The sequence below is a fragment of the Chenopodium quinoa genome, unplaced genomic scaffold (genome assembly GCF_001683475.1).
Source record: "Chenopodium quinoa cultivar QQ74 unplaced genomic scaffold, ASM168347v1, whole genome shotgun sequence".
Classification (NCBI taxonomy): Eukaryota; Viridiplantae; Streptophyta; class Magnoliopsida; order Caryophyllales; family Amaranthaceae; genus Chenopodium; species Chenopodium quinoa.
In genome coordinates this window covers 3,680,639-3,702,690 of record NW_018743405.1, presented here as the reverse complement: position 1 = coordinate 3,702,690, position 22,052 = coordinate 3,680,639, and the positions used below count along the sequence as shown (strand labels likewise).

The window sequence follows — 22,052 nt, the reverse complement described above, 5'->3', positions numbered from 1 at the left end:
TCACCTCCTTCTCTAACCATTCGAGAGCTCTCCCAATAAGTGAAAAGGGGAAAAGCTTCAATCTCACGAACTCTTGATTCACCCCATTAACCTTGATGGTATTGCAGTACTTCTCAAATTCGTTCAAATGAGCCAAAGGGCTCTCATGCTTGGCACCACTAAACTGCCTTCTCTCGATGAGGGTGATCATAGCCGGCCGGATCTCGAAATCATTGGCCTCAGTAGTGGGTGGGGCAATCCCACTTGAAGCTCTATACGCCCCAGGAGTTCCCAACTCCTTAAGGGGTCGTGGTGCTGGCCGATTGGGTTGGCGCGATATGTCTGCCATTGGAACCTGTTGTGTGTTGTGTTCCTTTCCTTGAGAGTTTGATGACGTCAATCGAGATTTACGATTTCTCTTCAAAGTTCTTTCGATTTCTGGATCGAAGGGTATTAATTCTCTCTGTTTAGACCTGCGCATACACACTAACCAAACCAATTAAATAGCAGGGCTACAAGTGTAGCCAAAAGGGAAAAATCTTTTTGTGCTTTTTTTATGATGAACTAGACTCAAGAAATAAAAAAGCAATTAACAAACACCGTTCCCCGGCAACGGCGCCATTTTGACAAGGGTTAAATCGGTCGCTACAATCTAACTCTCAATCAAACAATACTTATACGAACACCCTATAACCAAGTACAATGGCAAATAAAGGTTCGGTCCACGAGGAACGAGAGTAATTGCAAATCAATCTTAAACCTAAGCTAGTTCGAAATCAATGGAAAATGGTGTTCTAAAATAATACTAATAAGATGGAATAAATCAATAAACTAAGACACTAGGGAGAACGGGAATCCGCCTAACCATTGGCAACTAAGCAACAAGGAATCACAGAGACAAACGGGATATGCAAAGACTATAAGTCTGATCAATATCATGTGATAGGAAGACAACGGGCAATACTAAGCTTGGATTTCTCATGCACTTAACATTACTCGATACATAATCAAACCACATTCAATAATGAAATACTCAATTCACAATCTCTTGTTCAAATCAAGGATATCATGCAATCAAATTCAAGATTCTAGGTTAGCTACTCCTATTATAATGAATTAACATGCAATCGCGTATAATCAATTTAATCACAATCCATTTATCAAAATCAATCCTCAATTACATAGGTTACCTAGGCCGGGTTTCATCCCGAAACCCTAGCTAGGAGACTACTCACACATATTCATAATCAAAGCAATAATGAATTCCAAAAGCATAATAGATATAAACATGAATTCTGATTAAGGAATAATAAAGCTTGATTAATAAACAAGAATGAATAATACCAATTGTATTGATGCGAATCAATGGAAAAGTTCAGAACTTTGATATCCGTCGTCAATGAATAATACAAAGAATCTTCGCAAATCTTGCTTCAAATCAATCCAAGAAAACTAAAATCTCTAGAAATATCTCTAAGAAAACTAATGAATCTCTAATACTAAGAACGTTCTCCAATAACTCTCTACAAAGGCTCTCAAAACTATCTCTAAAACTGTCTCTGGAATCCTCTTAAAGTCGGGCCTTATATACGTCTTCTAATTCGGAGAAGTCAAGCGCGCAGTTAACCCTGGATCAGCACGGTCGTGCTGTATTTGGCACGCCCGTGCTAGCTTGTCAGTAAGTAAACCAGATTTCTTCTTCAAATTGGCACGGCCGTGCAGCTTCCTGGCACGGCCGTGCTAAAAATGACACGGCCGTGCTGAATATGCTCTAGCACGGGGCTCATACTGAAGCTGACACGGGCACGGGCAACATCTGGCACGGCCGTGCTAATGGCCTGCACGGCCGTGCTAGTGCGTGGATACTGACACGGCCGTGCTATTGGCTTGCACGGCCGTGCTGCCTTGCCTGGGGTTGCTTGCTTATAGGCCAGCACGGGTGTGCCTATGGTAACACGGCCGTGCTGCCTGTGCTATGTAATCAATGCACGGCACTTGAACTTCCTTAACTCCTCGGACTCCGGTCAAGGCTAGCTCGGTTACGCATCAAGGGCTCGGGATCCGATTAAACTCGGTTGATATTACCTGAAAACACATCAAAAACAAACCGAAAACCCGTGAAGCACGTAATATGGGGAACGTAAGCATAACAAGGTAATAATCGGCCAAAGCGGCCCCAAATACATCCAAAATCATCCTAAAATATGCTCTAAAGCGCGCCCTAAAGTGCGCTTGTCAGATTGTCAAAGTTCCATGGAGCGCCATCCAAAATCTTCTCTTTGTCACACCAATGAAAGAATTGAATGAAAAATAGGTTATTCTCAATTTTCCTAAACACAACGTTCCTCTTCAACGCCCAAATCTGTTTCGAAGTCTTTTGAAGGGCTTCAAAATTGTACGATCTCATTACAGTCAGCAATTTTCCTACCAACGAGAGAGCAATTTTGCTTTATTGATCCTCCAAATTTGAAGGTCCTAGGTCCGCAATATCCTCCTTGTACTTTGTAATTTTCAAATTCGACCACTTTGCAAGAATTTCATTCGCAATCACGACCCACAACCACCCCGCAATAGGGGAGTTAGGCTTGAACACGCAAGAGAACCAACACTCTAACCTCCGCACGACAAGAAACCCTAGCCTACAGAGTGAGACTCCTTTAAATAACCCACTCTTTTTAATGTTTTTTTAATCCTTGTATTTTCTTTATTTCACAACTAAAAAAAAAAAGGATGAACTTTATTTATTTATTTTTGTAACATGTTAAGAAAATGGGGCAAGCCCGAACCCGAACCAAACACCCTCCACAGCTCCACCTTGCAAACTTAGATGTTTGTCCTCACTCAAACAGTCAACAGTGTTCTGTTCACTTCTACTATCTTGTACGGAGTTCAAAATTAAAAGATTAGAATAATCATCGAACTGTTGAAGTCACATTCTGTCCTAAATTCTACCATCTCATTTTTTATGTTTGTTTTTGTTTGTACTTCACTCCATTACTCTCATTCCTCTCAAATTACGCCTTTTTCAACAACACTCTCATTTTTTGTGAGTACTCCCTGTTTTACTTCTTTCTCACTTACTCCTATGTTTTTCCATTTTTATCATTGTTCATAAATTACATTCCTCCCTTTTTTTTTTAGTGTTAAGAGTACTTGCAACTGTTTAATTTTCATGTTCATTTTCTGTTTATTGTGACATTTTTAGCATTTTTAGTATATTTCACTCAAATTCTTCATCTGTTCGTATAGATCTATATTGTGTTGGTAATAAATTATATAATTATTTGTTGAGTGTTCAGTTTACTTGCAAATTTGCAATGCTAGTTGTAATTATGCCTTTAATTTGCTGAATACTGTACTCTTTCTTTGATAATTTTTAGTTAACTTGTTAAGATTCAAATTTGCATTAGCCTTTCAAATTCTTGTTTTAGGTGCTTATTTCTTAATTTGCCTTTTTTGATTTTTCGAATTCTTGTTTCAGGTGCTCAATTTTTTTTTTTTATTTTTTTTTTTTAAATTTTTAATTTTAATTTATTATTATCTATATTCATATATTTTTGTGAGTCTAGTTTGATAAATTTCATTGTTAAAAGTATTCCTATACGAAGTAAGTAGGATTGCCTTTTGAACTTATTTATGTTATTGTGCTATGCAACTCACTGAATTTTGTTTGTTATGCATTTAGCTATTACTCCGTAATGATTATTTTTTAAATTTATTGGATTTGTATCCTTATGTTGCCATCATCATGACATTGATTTTGCATTTCTTGTGATATTGGAAATAATCTAATTAACAATCACTATAATTGTCATCTTTGTGTTGTTTAGACCAGTTCGACTTTATGTAATTAACCTACTACAGTAGTGTAATCGAGCAATGGTTTTGGGTACAAGGAACAAGTATAGGACGGGTCCTAGTATTCAGGTTGATTATGTGATTCATATCCAAGATATTAAGCCTTGGCCTCCAACACAATCACTAAAAACTGTCCGTTCTGTCTTGATACAATGGGAAAACGGTGATCGCAATTCTGGGTCTACTAGCTCTGTGGTTCCTTCAATCGAGGATGGAAAGATTTTAATCAACGAATCGTTTAGAGTTCCTGTCACTTTGTCAAGAGATTTATCGGTTAAAAGTGGTGATGTAGATATGTTTCACAAGAACTTGTTAGAATTCAACTTGTATGAACCTCGCAGGGATAAGACGGTAAAAGGACAGTTGCTTGGTACTGCAATTGTGGACTTGGCAGACTATGGTGTTATTAAAGAGGTAATGAGCTTAAGTGTTCCCATAAATTGTACCCGGAGCTTCAGGAACACAGCACAACCAATTTTACACTTTAGAATCCAGGCATATGATAAGGTTCGCTCAGGTGTATCCTTGAGAGGTAGATTAGCCAAAGAAACATCACTTGATAAGGATGAAGGGGACTCAATCTCGGCACTAATTAGTGAGGAGTATGCTGATGAAGCTGAGGTTGCTTCCTTTACTGATGATGATATTTCGTCACACTCTTCACTTACTGCTTTATCTGCTCTTGAATCAAATGGAGCTTTACCTTCACAAAATGAGGTACTTTTCTCTAAATTTGGTAGTATATTTGTGTTTCCTTATTAATGTCTATGGCTGAATGTTCATCTGCTTGATTGCAATCTTTCTTTACTCCATTTTATTTTTCTAATATAGTCTTTCCTGTATTTCCAATCTTTGTAGTTGTAGTTAAGTTTAAGATACCTGTTTATGCTATGTGGCTTTTCTCTCATACATATGATGTAAGAACTTGAGTTATCTTAATTCTTAAAGACATATGAAATGTTAGGTTGAGAGTGGAGGAAAGTTTTGGGGAATGGAATAGGAATTATGTGAAGCATATCGTCCTATCTATTTTTTTTCTGTTGGAAAATGTTTGCTGTGGCTTTTTGCTGTGCTTGTGGGATGGTAGCTAATTGATTTTTATCATACAATTTTATATACTATTTTTTATTTACTCATCTTTCTTCCTCTTTCACAGACTGGCTCGAAGAGGGGAGAATCCCATACAGGTATGCAATGAAAAACAATGCTGTGCCTACAAAACTGACGCATAGTATCAGAGTCAAATTATGAATCATGCATTAATTGCGGAAGTTGTGAAAATCTGATTTATTCTTCCTCTAATCCTATGTTTACAAAAATCTTATAACCAGGGGAAGCCATATAATGTATCTTCTTTTTTGTCAGACACCTCTGAATTGGACTCAGAGTTGAACTTGGAAAAGTTATCTTCTGCATCACACCAAGTGCATGAAACCAGTAAAAAGTTTGCAGTAGAGGTTGATGGTCTTAAAGGTCAAACTCTTGCTATCTCAACAACAAATAAATCTCCACCTATATCTACTGCTAAAGGAATTCCAGTTGAAGTACCTGCGAAGCTCAAGTCTGAACATGATTATCAAATACAAGCCACTAGAGAAAGTGTGCAAAATTCGAAGATTCCAGAAAGAAAATTTTGTATTGAGGTTGTGCCTACAGTTGATTTTGATGGTGTGGAGGTCAAAGATAGAGACAAGAACGAGAAAAATGATCAGGCAGGGGGAATGCTGGAAGTGGAAAAACATATATTAGGAGATGCATCATACAATAAGCTCTCACTGGATGCAACTAAAAAACAAGTCTTGTCTGGAAGTGAGTCACTTCTCGTTAGGGATAGAGTTAGGCATGTGAGATCTGTTAGATCCTCAACGGAATCTTCTAGAGGCAGCGGCCCCACAGGAGGCTTTTCTGGAAATATTCTGAGACAGGAATCCAATCCAGCTGAAAAAGTATGTACCTCTTCTGATAGTAAACTCCAGGGACTGGGACAAAGGATAGAAATACTGGAGAGAGAGTTGAGAGAAGCTGCTGCGCTTGAGGTTTCTCTTTATTCAGTGGTTGCTGAGCATGGAAGTTCCATTAATAAGGTTCATGCGCCAGCAAGGCGCCTTTCTAGACTGTATATTCAAGCTGGTACAGGAATCAAGAGAGCCAGTGCAGCCCAAACTGCAGTTTCAGGATTAATTGTTGTGGCAAAAGCTTGTGGAAATGATGTTCCAAGGTACGTTTACGTGACATTCTATTCTGCATATCTTAAAAACATAGCTTTTTCAAAAATTACATGAGGCAATAAAGCAAGTACTTTGTGAACATCAATTAATTTTTAAGGTGCCTAATATAAAATGCAAAATGCAATAGCACAAGGGTACTGCCTAGAATTTCCCTAAAAGATTCACGACTGAAAAATCATAACTTATGATTGTTATGAACTATATCAATGTAACTAGATTCATGACTGAAAAATCCTTACATCTTGTTGTGAAGTTATAAGTCAATCGAGAGTTGAAGATTTTTGACCCTCCTACCTTTTGTTAGATTGCAGTCTCATTAGGGTCATGTGATCGTTGCACAGATATTGTTTGCTGTGGTTGTAAGCCTTATTAGGCTTGGTATACTTGTGTGGGGTGATGATGTGAGCACCAATGCACCATAAAAATTCTCACTAGTCGGTTTATGTAATAGACTAACCTTAGGAGAGGAAATTTGGGAAGTCTAGTATTATTAGGTTAATGGTCTTTAGCTTTAGTATATATAGAGATGGATGGAGAAAGTAGAAGGTAGGCGGAGTTTTGGAGTAAATCATTAGAGAGTTGTGACCTCAAGTCACTAATTTGAGGGTGGTGACCTATATTCACTAATAGAGATTGGCATCCTAAAGTTGCTAGCTATTACAAACTTCTGCTTTCCAATATTTTTAATCAAAGATTTGATCCTTTTCCCTCTGTACTCTGTTAATGCTGTGGGTGATGGTCCAGCAAGCATGAGTCTATCAAAGTTAAAAATGTTGGCTCAAGTGAACCTTCTATGGTCGTATGACACACATCCAGTCGGAGAAATATATGCACCTTAGACTCCTATTAATCTAATTATACTTTTACAATGAGTAAATTTGAAAGCATGTCACTACTAGTCAGATTGGGCTGCAGTTTCTGGTCTAAATTTCTTTTAGATGATGCAATCTATCAATTTTCTTATAAAAGTGTTTCCAACGTATGTTATTCATTATGTAGGGCATTTTTCTTTTCTTGGAACTTATCTGTAGTTTTGCACTCTCTTGAATGCAGGTTGACCTTCTGGCTGTCAAATTGTGTTGTTTTCCGAGCGATTCTCACCGAGGCCTTTTCAGAAGAACAACTTCCAGTATCTGCCAGCTCTTTAGCTGATATCAGAGTTAAAAAGGGAATAGATCAGAAATCAACAGTACTAAAGTGGAAGGTTTCTTCTTCTGACAAGCAAGCTAACAAGTTTGATGTATATGGAAGTTCCCAAGATTGGGTTGATCCACATGTATTCATGTCCGCATTAGAAAAAGTTGAATCTTGGATCTTTTCACGAGTTGTAGAATCTGTTTGGTGGCAGGTCCTTTTCTGTTCACCCCTTTCTTTCTCTCTCTTTTCCTCGTACTCTTGTGACTAATGTTTTTCAAGAGAGTTGACCAGATTGAGTTCTTTTTTATCAGACTTTGACTCCACACATGCAGTCTTCAGCTGCTCAGATGATTGAAAATGAAGTGGATTCTGGCTTTCAGAACAAGTATAGGAGGTCATCCTCTTCTAGTGATGAAGAGCAAGTCAACTTCTCATTAGAACTTTGGAAGAAGGCTTTCAAGGATGCTAGTGAGAGGCTTTGTCCTCTCCGAGCTGGAGGTCATGAATGTGGCTGCTTGCCAGTGCTGGCCAAATTGGTTAGTTTATCTGCTTCAATCTTAATTTCCAATGAAGACTGAAAATAGTTTGTCTCGCTGGGATGTGCTTGTAGTTTATTTGGATGTTGTCATACCTACTTTGGTACTACCTTTGTTTCAATTCATGCTTCATTTTGATATTCACGTGTCAATGTTCAACTTTAACATCTCTATATAAATATTTGTTCACTTTTTTTTTTTTTTTTTTTTTTTTTTTTTTTTTTTTTTTTTTAAAAAAAAAAAACCTTGATATTTGAAAACATTAAATTGAAATAACCAAACCAACAACTGATAAATATCTATATAAAGTTGCTGGTTGATAAAATTGTTAATAGATCTTCAACAAGAAGTTAATTATCCTATGAATTTATATTGCAATAACAAGTCAGCAATATGTATACCTAAAAAATTCTATGCTTCATGCATGAACTAAGCATGTGGAATTACATTATCACTATGTACGAGGAAAGGTGTTGCGTGACGAGATAAACATTGGAACCTATCATTCAGAAAATTAAGTGGTACACATATTCACCAAGGGTTTAAGTGGAACCAAGTTTGAAGAATCACAAAAGAAGCTTGGTTTAATCTCAATGGCATCAATAAAAGAAAGTTATTGATGAGGGGGAATTTTAAAAATAAAACACCGATAACTATTTCTCCACTAGCTAATTATAGTAAATCTAAATACTCAACAAACCATATGCAATTAAATTTGTTAAGTAGAAAATTAGGAATGATATTTGCAATTTTTAGATTCTTATTTTGTTCTCATTGTTGATTATACGTAGAACAGTGCATTTCTAGTGCGGCGCACCATGCGGCGGGGTGCCGAATCAGCAAATGACAAAGTAACTCCACCAACCTAGTAACCCCTCCAACCTAGTGACCCCTAACCGGACCTAGTGACCCCTAACCGGACCAAGTGACCCCTAACCGGACCAAGTAACCCCTAACCTTACCAAGTAACCCCTCTAGTAACCCCTTAAGTCACCCCTCCGACTTAGTAACCCCTCAAGTAACCCCTCCAACTATCATGAAGTTTTAGGATAAGGAGTTGAACGGACTACAATATTATATAAGTGAGGTTTGTTGGGAAGTATGACAAATTTGAGTAATGCATATTGGGTATGCAAAACCTACTTTCAAGAAACCCTTTGCTTATAAGGGTGAGACAAGTAAGCTGAATGCCAAAAATCGACATGGAAACTTGTTTAATAAGAACATTCAACTTAAGGCGAGCATCTTGCAATTAGTCTCTAGGCACAAAAGCCCTATGTATATGTTCTACAGTTCTTAAAGTTCTCATATCACAAAGAAGCATGCTTTTTCAATTTAATGACGATCAATTTACACCTTTTTTCATCATTATACCCCTTGCAATCAAACATGTCCTCCATACTTCTAACCCTATTAAATTAAGAACTTCATTAGGGTCGAGATTACCCTAGGAAGGTCCTACATGATGTCTTGGCTATATGGTTGTCCTCACTCCATCTGGGGGAGCGGCCGCTCCAGAGGGTCTTGAGATTTCTTAGGGGAGCGGGTGCTCCACCCTAGAGGAGCAGGCGCTCCTATTAAAGTGAGAGGTCACTCCTCTCTACTGTTGAAAATGTGTAATTTTGCCTCGCGCTCCTCAAGGGGGTGTGCGGCCGCTCCTTGCAATTGATCCGACTCTCATAATAGATTTCATGCTCCACTCTTCCACTACTCCAAAGCATTCCGAGGTTCAAGCGAAGCTTCAACACTCATACATAAATATAAGCAAGATAGTGGAGGGATTAAAATAAGGGAAGAAAAAGGGATGAAAACACCCAAAATCGCGTAGTATTAGCTATAAGCTACTATGAGAGGGAAAGTAAGCAAATTACATCAAAACTAGGAGAATAAAGGGAAAAAGGAACGAGAAAGGGCTTTAAGAGAGGGGAGAAAGGGTCATAAAAGTGGTCATAAAGCCCACTTATCAAATGTAAAGCTTTTCGTGCTTGAAAAGATAAGAGGCTGGCTGAGAAGAAAGCTACTACAGGGTTATACTGGATTACAAAAGACAAATGTTTTGCTAATGACTATCACTTAAATTTAGACTCCATCACCAAATGTACTTCAAAAGCTCAAAGTTCAAAGTCTTTAGCCCCAACCGGATTTGGAAATTCACCCTTTACCCTATTCAAGTTCTTTTTCCGAAAGAAGTCCCTCTACGATCGACAAGTCCCTCTGCGACCGACAAGTCAATGGGTCAATAACTCATCCTAGTTCCTCTTTTTGTAGACTTTTAATATTAGGATTGTTTTAAAACCTTGTTGGTACCACGTCAGTACCATCTAAGCTAATAATAGCACTATCCTAATAGTTTTATTTTTAGTCGGAAGGACCAAGGTAATCACCAATTTATCTTTATAGTGTCATAGTAGATGCCAATAGATATAGTGACTTAAAAAGCCCCTTCCTGTTTGAATCATGAACCTCTTAAGGAAGACCTTTGCTCTAAATACTATGGCAGCCTTAACAGTGGATATTCCTGCCTGGCTTTTCTTCTGCCATGGACATTGCAGTGTACATTACCATCTTTTTTCTGTGATCTGTTATACCTAACATTCAATGTCCAAAGTAATTATTAAACTCTGTATGCAACTTCATAATAGTACTCTTGTCAGGTGATGAAATTGCAGTTTGGAACCTTTAAAATGCAAAATGTTCACATTCCAACGGGGTTTGACTTTCTCACCCATCAATGAAATATCATCGAGTTATTATGTGGCACTGTTCATATTATCCTAAAGACATAAAGTGAAAATATAAGACCTTACATGGCAGAGAGGAAATGGATGTTTATCTGTTTATAAGTCATCCTACTACAAGCCCTTGTCCCCTCATTCATGTATAGTGCGAGTGATGCTCTTCTCCGGTTCTCCCCCACCCCTTTTATCCAACACTTTAAATATTCTTTAATAAAATTGTCAGCAGAGTCTTTAGTTTCAAGTCTTTATCGTTTCTTCCGTGTGTGATTAATGTGAATATGACATACATATGTAGCACCAACATACGTAGTACATATTTTCATAGCACCGTGCACTGTAGTAATAAAATATATATTTCCTCCATTTTTTTTTACTATTGGCAATACTTCCCTAAAATAGAAATGTCACAATACCTGCAACACACTATAACTGGATAGGTTTTTTTTTTTTTTTTTTTTTTTTTTTTTTTTTTTTTTTAATTTTTTTTATTTTATATTTTTTTTTTTTTTATTTTTATGTGAAATTTACACTGCTATCCTTATTAAAAGTGTGTAGTCATATGTGGCACACATTTCTCAATTACCATGAAAAAGTGTGTTGCAACTATTAGAAAATGAAGGAAGTATTATTTTAGAACTTTCGATAATCTCTTTGCTGATTTTGTGGTATTTTATGCTCCATGTCTGACTTGACTGATTTAGTACTATCATGGGTGTAGATAATGGAACAATGTGTTGCAAGGTTGGATGTAGCCATGTTTAATGCTATTCTTCGAGAATCTGCTGATGACATTCCAACTGATCCTGTTTCTGATCCTATTACCTTTCCGAAGGTTCTCCCAGTTCCAGCTGGAAGATCAAGCTTTGGTTCTGGTGCACAGCTTAAAAACGCAGTATGGAGCTTTTCTACTTTATGTATTTTACTATGTTTCTACTTAAAGTAGTTGCTAATAATCTGTATCTGCGGAGTTCTTTCTGTCTGAAAATGGACTCCTATCTAGTTATCAATAGATCCTAGTAGATACTTCAATTTTTTTTACCCCTGACCAGTTCTTTCAGAATAGGCAGCCCTGGACTGATTTGCCTTTCTGGCTTGCATTACTTTACAGATACTGACTTACAACACCCAATTTTGAGCCATTAGGCTACATTTGCCTACTAGTTCAAGCTTGTCAACTTTGACCATTTATTTGTTGCTATAAATGATGAGTTGTGTACTTATTATCTGAAGACGTCTTTGTGATGATATTATTAAAAAGTCTTTTATGGTAAACAAGGGTCAAAGTTGATAAGGTTTGACTGTGGCAGTATAATGTAGCATTTTTCTATTAAATGTAAGGGTACAAATTTTTGACTTTGACAACATGGTTTAAAAAACATTCTCTTTCATGAATATTTGACAGATTGGAAACTGGTCTAGATGGTTATCTGACCTATTTGGCATGGATGATGATGATGCACCAGAAGATGAAAGGGAGGATAGGGAAGATGATGACGGCGAGGGTTTTCAATATGATTCATCCTTCAAATCGTTCTATCTGCTTAAATCATTGAGTGACCTTATGATGCTTCCGAAAGACATGCTACTGAGTGAGTCAATCAGAAGAGAGGTTTGGACTTTTACACTTTTGAAACTATCATATTATTGCAATCCAGCTCTGGCACCTTGGTAATTTCTATCTTTGCAGGTATGCCCTTCATTTGGTGCCCAAGTTATTAAAAGGGTTCTTGAAAATTTTGTTTCTGACGAATTTTGCTCAGACAAAATCCCAGCTGCCGTCCTTGAAGCATTGGATGCTGAGGTTAGCTGAACAAAACATATTTTTTCCTCTCATCTTTTCCCACCTGTTTTATAAATTGGTTGTCAATGCGGGATTACATCGGGGATGTCCCAGTTTCTCATATTGAAATTTGTTTTTCACATGACATTTTCGTAAATAAACCAACTTTATTCAACTTTATTCAATTGTGGAGCTCACTATAATGTAAAAGTTGTTGATTTATTCACGAAAATGCCCCCATGAGAAACAAATTTCATTTCTCACTACGAGAAACAGGGAATCCCGATTACATCTTATAAGGAACAAATTCAGTTAAGTTGGTTAGCTGCAAGAGGCTGCAACACATTCTGAATTCTCGCAGAATGATCTGCAGTTCAACTTGCTAATAATGTTACTTTTTGCAGAGCGTCCATGATGAAGATGAAGGATTTATCATGAATTGTCCTTGCACAGCACCTGCAGTATCCTATTCTCCTCCGACACCATTTTCACTAACCAGTGCACTTGGGGTAAATTTAGGAAGACAAAGCCCATCCCAGTTACGAAGAAGTGGATCAGTGCTTAGAAGGTCAAACACAAGTGATGATGAATTAGATGAACTGGATTCACCATTACAAGCTCTTCTGAGTGAGGGTGTCCAGTCATTTCCTGCTCAAGTAAAAGAAAATCATAAAATGTTGCAAAATCACCAAAACAATGTCATCAGATACCAACTTCTTCGCAAAGTTTGGGATGAAGTAGAATCGTGAATATTATTGCGTATAGCTGTACAGATGTATGAACTGTGTAGCAAGATCCTTTTCCACTCATCAGTTTGTAGGTAAATCCCTGTTTTGACCACTGGAAGATCAGAACACGAAGCACTGTATAAATCAAGGGGTGTAGTATGGAATTTCAATCTTGCTCATCTTAGGCATATTATGGAAACAGAACTGTTATGGTTGACATCATTATTCATTAAGTTTATCATGTTACCACAAGATGTTGTATACTATGTATAATACAGCATTAGTTAGAAGCATGATTAAATTATTTAAGGAATCAAGTTCAATTTAGTAAAAGTAATTTCAGTTCAATAAAAATTAGTAATTTTTAAGAAGATATATAATAGAAAAACAATAAAAATAATTTCAGTTCATCAAAAATAATTCCAGTTAATAAAAACAATTGCTCATAATTCGTTTTCTTTCACAAAGGAAAAAAAAAATTTAGATCAGTTATTTGTTTAGCAATAGAAACGTTCATACTTTCAAAGTCTTCCATTGCTTCAATTTGGTGTATTAGACTTCAGATTGTTGCTGAGTTTCAAATTCCAGCTGCCAAGGAAAATTTGGAATTAGTCCTTCAATTTTCTTCAACTGAAATCTTAGGTTTCATATGGCTAATAATGATTGATTATTCAAACAACGTCATGGCCTGTTTGGATCCAAGTATTTCATTTCAAATTCTGAAATTGGGTCAAATATGTTGTTTGGATAAATTAAGAATTTGGATTTGTATTTGGCCCAAATCCAAGCCTATAATTATATCAGTCATTTTTATGAATTTGAAATTCCACCCTACAATGAGGTAGTCCTACTTAATCAATTTGATAAACAAAATTTGTTTATCAAATGGCAAAATGATAAATAAAACAACGTATATGTCCAGTCATCATGGCATTTTCGTAAATAAATCAACAACAGTGGGACCCAAATTTAATACAAAATTGTTGATTTATTTACAATTTTGCCATTTGATAAACAAATTTTGTTTATCAAATTGATTAGCTGGCATTTGCTGCCTTACAATATGTCATTTCAAATTCCTTTTGGACTAAATTGCTACTGATATATTTTTCTCTCTCCGCTAACTTCTTCTGTTGTTTACGCTGGTTGATTCCTTCGATCAATTTGTCATTGTTCAGGTTACTTTTTTTACTCAATTTTTTTCGATAATCTTTCTTACGAAGTATAACAACTCGAAAATACAGTATTTGATGTAGCTATTTTCTTTGATTTGGGATAAATTTCAAGCTTAAATTCGAAAAATTTAATTTGGGGAAAAAATCTAGGCTTTACAATTTAAGTAAAAGCCTAAATTTCAACAATCAAATTGCATTCTAAAGTCAACATATATACTTCCTCCGTTTTCTTTTGGATGCAACACACACTTTTTCACGATATTTAAGAAATATGGGATTCACATGATATAATACACTTTAAAATGGGATGAGTGGTTGTTAGGAGTGTAATTTAGTGGATCATGTGCTTTAAATAAGGGAAATAGTATAGTTTTTCCCTAAAGTAACTTTCCTTTTATAGTGTGTTGCAAGTATTGTGACATTCCTTTTTAGGGAAGTGTTGCAAGTAAAAGAAAACGGAGGAAGTATTAAAACTATTATGAAATATTTGTGGATATCCATTATCCTCCCTGTATCATTCCGGAATATTCTAGATTTAGGATTTATTGTTATCTAAGCAAACCCTAGTTATATTGTATGTATATATATCCACATTCTATGGAATAATAAAACTGATCTATTCTCTCTTAATCTCTCATATTTTTTTTTCCTTATTTTATAACACGTTATCAGCACCATTGCTCTTGGATCTGAAACAATATTATTGATTCATATGATCAAGAGCATTACTGCTTCTCAAAACTACCCAAACTCCAAAACAACTCTCCTCTCCTTCGACACCCTAACTCACTTTCACTCATAGACTAACAGTCCCGCAGTCCGTGACGGCGTGACGCGTAATCAGGTCGTGGCCTCCGTGCTCCGTTCTCTGTGCTCAACCGATTAGTTTCTGGGTTTATCTGAGGTCAGAGTTCGACAGTATTAAGTTTTGATTTTAAGCAATTTCTAGCATTACCCGTTCTCTGTGCTGTTTAATTTGTTTGTTTTAAATTTATGATGTTGCCCTTTTGATTTTAACACCCACTTAATGTTGCTAGTTGCTCTTTAATTGTTGTTGTTTCATGTGTGAAATCGTTATTTTAATTGTTCAACTAGAGTAAAGTATTGTTCTTGGCATACTGTGTTAGTTTTAGTCCGGAAATTCGAGCTAAGAAACGAGTGGTTGATTGATTATAGTTTATCTGAGGTGGAATATTTGTAAAGAATTGATAACGAAGTTTTAATCATTAATTTTTTTTTGTTATAATATGGTACTCATCCAAGAATTTATTATATCCAAGAAGTTTTAATCATTAATGCTCTGTATTTTGCTTCGTCTTCTGCTTTCGTCTTTCTTCGCTTATCCTATGTCGCTGGTTTTGCGTTAATCGTCTTGCATAATTTGTGATTGGGATCGGGATCCTGTTTAATCCATTCAATTGGTTTGATGATTTTGGGGTTTTTGATCGTTTTCTTTGTTGATTGTTACTGCTTCTTTTGGATTGATCGGTCTAATATTTGCGGGATATTAGTAATGAGAAAATATTGTATGTTTTATTGGGAGTTTTTATACATTATCGAGAATAATACGGTTAACAAAATTTTTTTTTATAGAATTTTTTGAGAAGTGGATGTATCTTTACAGTGTATTAATTAATAAGCAAGCTTGTCATTGAAATGCTTTGAATCAATCATTGCGTGCAAAGACCTTATTGATACATTACTTTTTATAATCCGATTACATACGTATTTCCACAACTTACTTGTCCCAAAATAACGTTTTTGTTTTTTTTAAGGTTTGTGTTTATTATGGTAAATTAAGGTTCATGTTTTGTTATGATAATTGATTAGTAGACTTAATTATGGTCTCATGAACAATAACCTTCTCAAAGTTCAATACGCAAATCTTGTTATAATTACTTACTTGAAATTAGTTATCTTAATTGAAACTTGGAGTATATATATTTATTATACCATCTTAGTTCCTAATTTATAATATTGTTTTATATATCAGTGAATCATGTCAAACCTTGCAAAACTCGAATTTGTTGCTCTTGATATTACTGGAAACAACTATCTGTCTTGGGTGTTAGATGCTGAAATACACTTAGATGCAAAGGGACTTGGTGATACTATTAAAGAAAACAATACTGCAACAAGCCAAGATAAGGCTAAAGATATGATATTCCTTCGTCATCACCTTCATGAAGGCCTTAAGACTGAATACTTGACTATGAAAGACCCACAAGTCCTTTGGAGTAATCTAAAGGACAGGTATGACCACCAGAAAACTGTGATATTACCAAAGGCTCGTTATGACTGGTTACATTTAAGATTACAAGACTTTAAGTCTGTGAGTGAATACAACTCAGCCATGTTTAGAATTACATCACAATTGAAATTATGTGGAGAGAAAATCACGGATGCAGAAATGTTAGAAAAAACATACTCTACTTTTCATGCAAACAATGTTGTCCTGCAGACACAATACCGTGAAAAGGGTTTTACAAAATATTCTGAATTGATATCTTGTCTCCTTGTGGCCGAGCAAAATAATGAACTATTAATGAAAAATCATGAATCTCGTCCAACTAGCTCTACTCCATTCCCTGAAGCGAATGCGACATCCCATAGTGGGAAAGAGAAAAAGGCTAGAGATCACGCCAACAGTCGTGGTCGAGGTCGTGGACGAGGTCGTGGTCGCGGCCGCGGACGTGGACATGATCGTGGTCGAGGTGGTCATTTTAGAAACTCATACTCTCACCAGAAGTGGGACAATAAAGATGGAAATAAGAATGAGAAGGATAAATATGAAAACATATGCTACCGTTGTGGAGGAAAAGGCCATTGGTCTCGTGTGTGTCGCACACCAAAACATCTAGTAGACCTTTATCAACAATCAATCAAACAGAAAGGAAAGAAAGTAGAAACAAATTTGGTGTATGAGGATGGCGAAGGTGATTTTGATTACGGTGATAAAACTCACCTGGAAGCAGCTGATTTCTTTCCTAATTCTGAAGAAAATAATTGAATAAATTATGATACATTGGCGAATAAACACTATTAATTAGCTTGCATTTATTTTAGAATTTTATCGTAGTACTGTGATTTTATGCTTTATGGGACATTTGTTTTTGGATATTTTTATGTTTTCGGATATTTCATTATTATTATTATCAGTCATTTATTAATTTAAGTTATTTGGTTTAGTGAATCTTATTTTAGTTCCTTTAATTCTATTAGAATATTAATTTGAGAATTTTTAGTATAAAGGTTCATATAATTGGGAAAGAGGAACGAATATGAGTCTTATAAGAATTATTTTACTTTGCTATACATACATTGATAAAAGAATTTGTGACTTAAAAGGTGAAAGAGATTTAAAGGTAGTTGGATTAATTTAATGCCCCCACATGCAAGGATTAGGGGGAGATAGTATTTATATCATTATTTTATGTAATCCTTGCACATAAATAATAAAATATATTGATGGTCAGTTTGGTACATACATTAACTTAAATATTAATGTTTTAATTAATAAAAGTGGTCACATGTTAATTAATATATTTCAAAATGATACCATCCTGAAGATGGATATGAATAGATGCCATTAGCTATATACCTTTATAAGTTGCTAATGAACCTAAAGCACGCCTGAAGCGTGGTATCCGTAGCCGAGCCCAATAGATTCCAAAGATAAGAATATTCAAACAGGAAAAGAGCAATTATTGACAATAGTAAATTTGAGGAAGTAATACGTTTTGATAGACCTTTATAAGAGATTATATTTAGTAAAATGGATATGTACCATGATTATATAGAGTACTCTAGAAGAGTATAGAATTATCCAACAAGCTTAGCATGTATCAAGATTATAGTCAAAGCTCTAGCAGAGTATAAAATTTTGGATCAAGTATTAGTTGATTGTCTTGCCAATTATATAAAGAAACACATTTTGGTGTTCTAATATCACATCATATTATGTCTCATAAAGTGATCACCTGGAAAACTAACCGTAATATAAATTTAGATAAATGATTGGATGTGATAATTAAATTAGGCCATCCGGGTTCAATAAATACCCGTTATAGAAACCTGAAGTTTCATTTGATAATGTGCTGACACTCTCTCAATGTTAGATATATGAAGTGAATTGAATGGCAAGACATAACATTGAGATTGAACTATATTTGGATTCTGATTTTCAATGATTTGTGTTGAAGAAAATTTCAAGAGATAATATATTCGTTCTGAATAAATTTTCATACGAATAATAGGTGACTAGAAGTTCACCAGAATAACTTATATGTTATCACATGTTGGTGACCAGAAGCTCACCAAATACAAGTTGTATGAGAAAATTATGAATATTTAATTAGTATCATACTATCAAAGTTTCTAGTGATCTAGAAGATCATCACCTAGTAGAATTACAATCAAGTTTATATTTGTATAATAATTCTTTTGATTGGGGATATTATATGTCAGCACATAAGAAGTTGGAAAAGAAAGAAAAACGTACAACTGCACGACACATGTCTCCCCATTGACATTGATCTCCAGAAGAGAACATATTATAGAAAGTGTAACAATAAATACACATGCAGTGTAAAGTTAATGAAGAAATGATTCTTCATTGAAATTGTTCTCTAGAAGAGATAAAACTTGTTTAATACAAATCTTCTGAGATAATTATTTTGATTGTGATCCTCCCGATGAAAAGAATTTTAATTTATATACTAAGTTGGTATAGAATTAGACGCCCCTATAAATGAGATATTTTACCAACTTAGGGGGAGAAGAATTAGCAAAAGTTGGAAAAATCGGAAAATATAATTGATGATCCCGATAAGGTAGTTTGAAAAGTTATATGCCAACTTTTGTCTATATATTATCAAGATATGTTGCACATTTATGATTTGATTTGTATTTAGTTATGACTCATGTTGCATAGCGTTGAAGATACTTTTTGGTCATATTATGTGTATACATTGAGATAAAATCTTGTCAATTATACTTTAATCACTACACCTGAAGTGTAGGTTGTATGATCGGTTCCAAAATAAAAATATCTTTAATGGATATGATATATGTCAAGATAGTGCAGTTAACACTAATAGCGTAATAATATATAAATACCATAGAGTATGAAATACCCTAAAAGTGGTATAGATATCTGAATTATTACAATAGACGGCCTATGATATAAGGAAGTTATGATGGTACCAATAGGAAAAGTATTTAGATATCATAGTAAAATAGCATGCGAAATGTACGTTAAAGGAATATTATGATACCGGTATACAAGGGAACCGATAAATAAAATGAATATGTATGATAGAATGGACTAGTGAATAAGGGATCTGAAATATATATGTCCATTTTGATGTCGACATAATGATAATGATCAAAAGTTTATCATGGACTAGAAGTCCAATGTAATATGGATTTTTAAATCCACACTGTACAATGTCTTGCATTATTTTGAGTCCTATGCATGTTTATATGCATAATTCATAGGTTAACGGATTGTTCATTACATATGTTAGTAGTTGTTAGATGCATTACTTATTGTATATTTTGCTTAATATGTTATCATGTTTTATATATCTCATATTGCATGCATTAGTTTCTATACAATATTTGTGGTGTATGTGCATGTTCATTCAAAGTATAGTAAGGCATATTTACAACTTTGATGGAAAATTAGAAAGACATATTTATATTCCAACGGGCTTATAATTATGATGAAATTAAATATGACGTTGATTTAATATTATTTATGAATCATGTAAGAGAAGTTCCCGAAGAACGTATATGCAACGTATTTATAGCCCTACAAATTTTATATCTTGAATATTGCAATTATTATCAAACTCTTGAAAAGTCTATGTGACTACATCATTGACTTCTCAACCTGAAGTTTGAGCATATGAAAGTTAGTGAGATTTGCTTTTGTATTTGCAAGAGAGCTATCGTGTCAATTATGAAACGTCTAAGGAATATCAATGGAATACTTATGCGTGAGAATGTTTTCTTATGGTCCAGAAGAACCATGATTAGCGTATCTAATTACATGTGTTATATTATAATTCAGATGAGATTGAAGAACGACATTAATAATATCAAGTTTTGTCATCAAATTATTATTAATGAATGTTTGATCAAATAATGATCATCGATTTCTATTATTCACGACCTCCAGAAGAAGGCCTAACCGCATAAGTTTAACTTTTAAAATAACTTTATTCAAACAGAGGTTTGGAATTATGTAGAGATAAATACATGTATGGTGAAATGAAGACACTTCACATGTTCACTTGAAGACTTGAAGATGCAATTTCAGTTTAGGAGGATCGAAGACCAATGAATGATATTTTACTACATATTAGAAGATATCCATCTATATTGGATTCATTGTTGCGGCACTAGAAGATCTCAGGTTATGTATTCATCAGGGGGAGAAAATACGCGCTGCACTCTTTTTCCCTTGACCATGGTTTTGTCCCACATTGGGTTTTCCTGGTAAGGTTTTTAATGAGGCAGCATCTCGAGCGTATTACGAAGAATGTTGTACTCTTTTTCCTTCATTAGGTTTTTTTTTTATCCCATAGGGTTTTTCCTAATAAGGTTTTAATGAGGCACACTCTTCGATAATGGACATCTAAGGGGGAGTGTTATGAAATTTTTGTGGATATCCATTATCCTCCCTGTATCATTCCGGAATATTCTAGATTTAGGATTTATTGTTATCTAAGCAAACCCTAGTTATATTGTATGTATATATATCCACATTCTATGGAATAATAAAACTGATCTATTCTCTCTTAATCTCTCATTTTTTTTTTCCTTATTTTATAACAAAAACAGTTTTTTTTTTTTCCTTTTTATTAAAGATTTGGCATATTTTCCCAATGTTTTTCTATAGTTTGAATGGCTCAAGATTTTTTTGGATGAATTCGGCCTTAAACAATCGATTCTTTTGTTGTTGAACATTAGAAAGTTGCGTATCAATTTTTGGCTAAATTTTAGGGTTTTTTCCCCCAATTTTTCCCCAATTTTTTTTTGGTATTTATGCTGATTTTTTTTTAATTGAATGATTAGATGGGATTGACGATGAAAATAATTCATATGTGAGACAATGACATCTAAATTTTATACTCGTATTTCTACCTTTACAAATCTACATCACCTCCAAACATTGATATTCTTTATTTTCCCAAACACATCATTTGTAATTGAATTCTGGAAATTCAAATGCTGAATTTAAAATCAGTTATTTGAAATGAAATGCTTGTTTCCAAACACTACCTCAAGTTTTTGTTAATTGCTTAAATTATGCTCATACTTTGTTTTTTTTTCTTTTTTTGAAACAAATTAATTCATTAATAAAAAGCCATCCGGCATCTACAAATGAAATCTAAATTAACAAATACATAAAATTAAATCAAATTAGGTTTTCCTTCATCAGAGCTACGATCCTTGAAAAGATCTTGCACTGTGTTACATCTCTCGCACACATCGCTGGAATATACAACCTTTTCGGAGAGACGGTCTAACTATTCGTTGTAGCCGTAAGGATGATTCTCATCTGATTCGCCTGAACGCATTTGAAAATTTGGCAACCGTTGCGATCTCGAACAAATCTTTACCAAAGAACTGACAATAGGGCAAAAGATGATTACTTTTTTGATGAACCCTAACACACAAACAAACTCTAAACAAAAAAACAACTAAACTAATGAAAACTAACGACTCCACCATAGGGAGACACTCCACCATAGGGAGACGGACGAATATCTACACTACTTGTGTAGGTTTATTGAAATTCAAATTGAAAAACTAAATAAAATTAAAGGAAAAGGGTCGCAAATAGTCTAATTTTTGAAGAAATTAGACTTATTTCCGGCCTAA

The 22,052-nt window shown here is 34.8% G+C and overlaps 2 protein-coding genes across 4 annotated transcripts; both read left to right on the top strand.

Moving 5' to 3' along the window:
* Positions 1–2,845: 2,845 nt before the first annotated feature.
* On the top strand, positions 2,846–13,236 carry LOC110738989. Of its 2 annotated transcripts, XM_021919431.1 has the most exons (10): positions 2,846–3,025; positions 3,810–4,554; positions 4,994–5,024; positions 5,203–6,055; positions 7,119–7,413; positions 7,514–7,738; positions 11,195–11,368; positions 11,879–12,085; positions 12,164–12,277; positions 12,661–13,236. In XM_021919431.1, the coding sequence occupies exons 2-10, from the start codon at positions 3,859–3,861 to the stop codon at positions 13,003–13,005; spliced, it is 2,940 nt and encodes a 979-aa protein (XP_021775123.1). In that variant the 5' UTR covers positions 2,846–3,025; positions 3,810–3,858; the 3' UTR covers positions 13,006–13,236. The 2 variants fall into 2 exon arrangements, with proteins under 2 accessions (XP_021775123.1, XP_021775124.1); XM_021919432.1 differs by lacking the exon at positions 2,846–3,025 and having other exon boundaries at positions 3,050–4,554.
* Positions 13,237–14,628: 1,392 nt separating this feature from the next.
* Positions 14,629–17,279, top strand: LOC110738988. Of its 2 annotated transcripts, none has more exons than XM_021919429.1 (2): positions 14,629–15,063; positions 16,232–17,279. In XM_021919429.1, the coding sequence occupies exon 2, from the start codon at positions 16,318–16,320 to the stop codon at positions 17,167–17,169; it is 852 nt and encodes a 283-aa protein (XP_021775121.1). In that variant the 5' UTR covers positions 14,629–15,063; positions 16,232–16,317; the 3' UTR covers positions 17,170–17,279. The 2 variants fall into 2 exon arrangements, with proteins under 2 accessions (XP_021775121.1, XP_021775120.1); XM_021919428.1 differs by having other exon boundaries at positions 14,630–15,063; positions 16,153–17,279.
* The last annotated feature ends 4,773 nt before the right edge of the window (positions 17,280–22,052 follow it).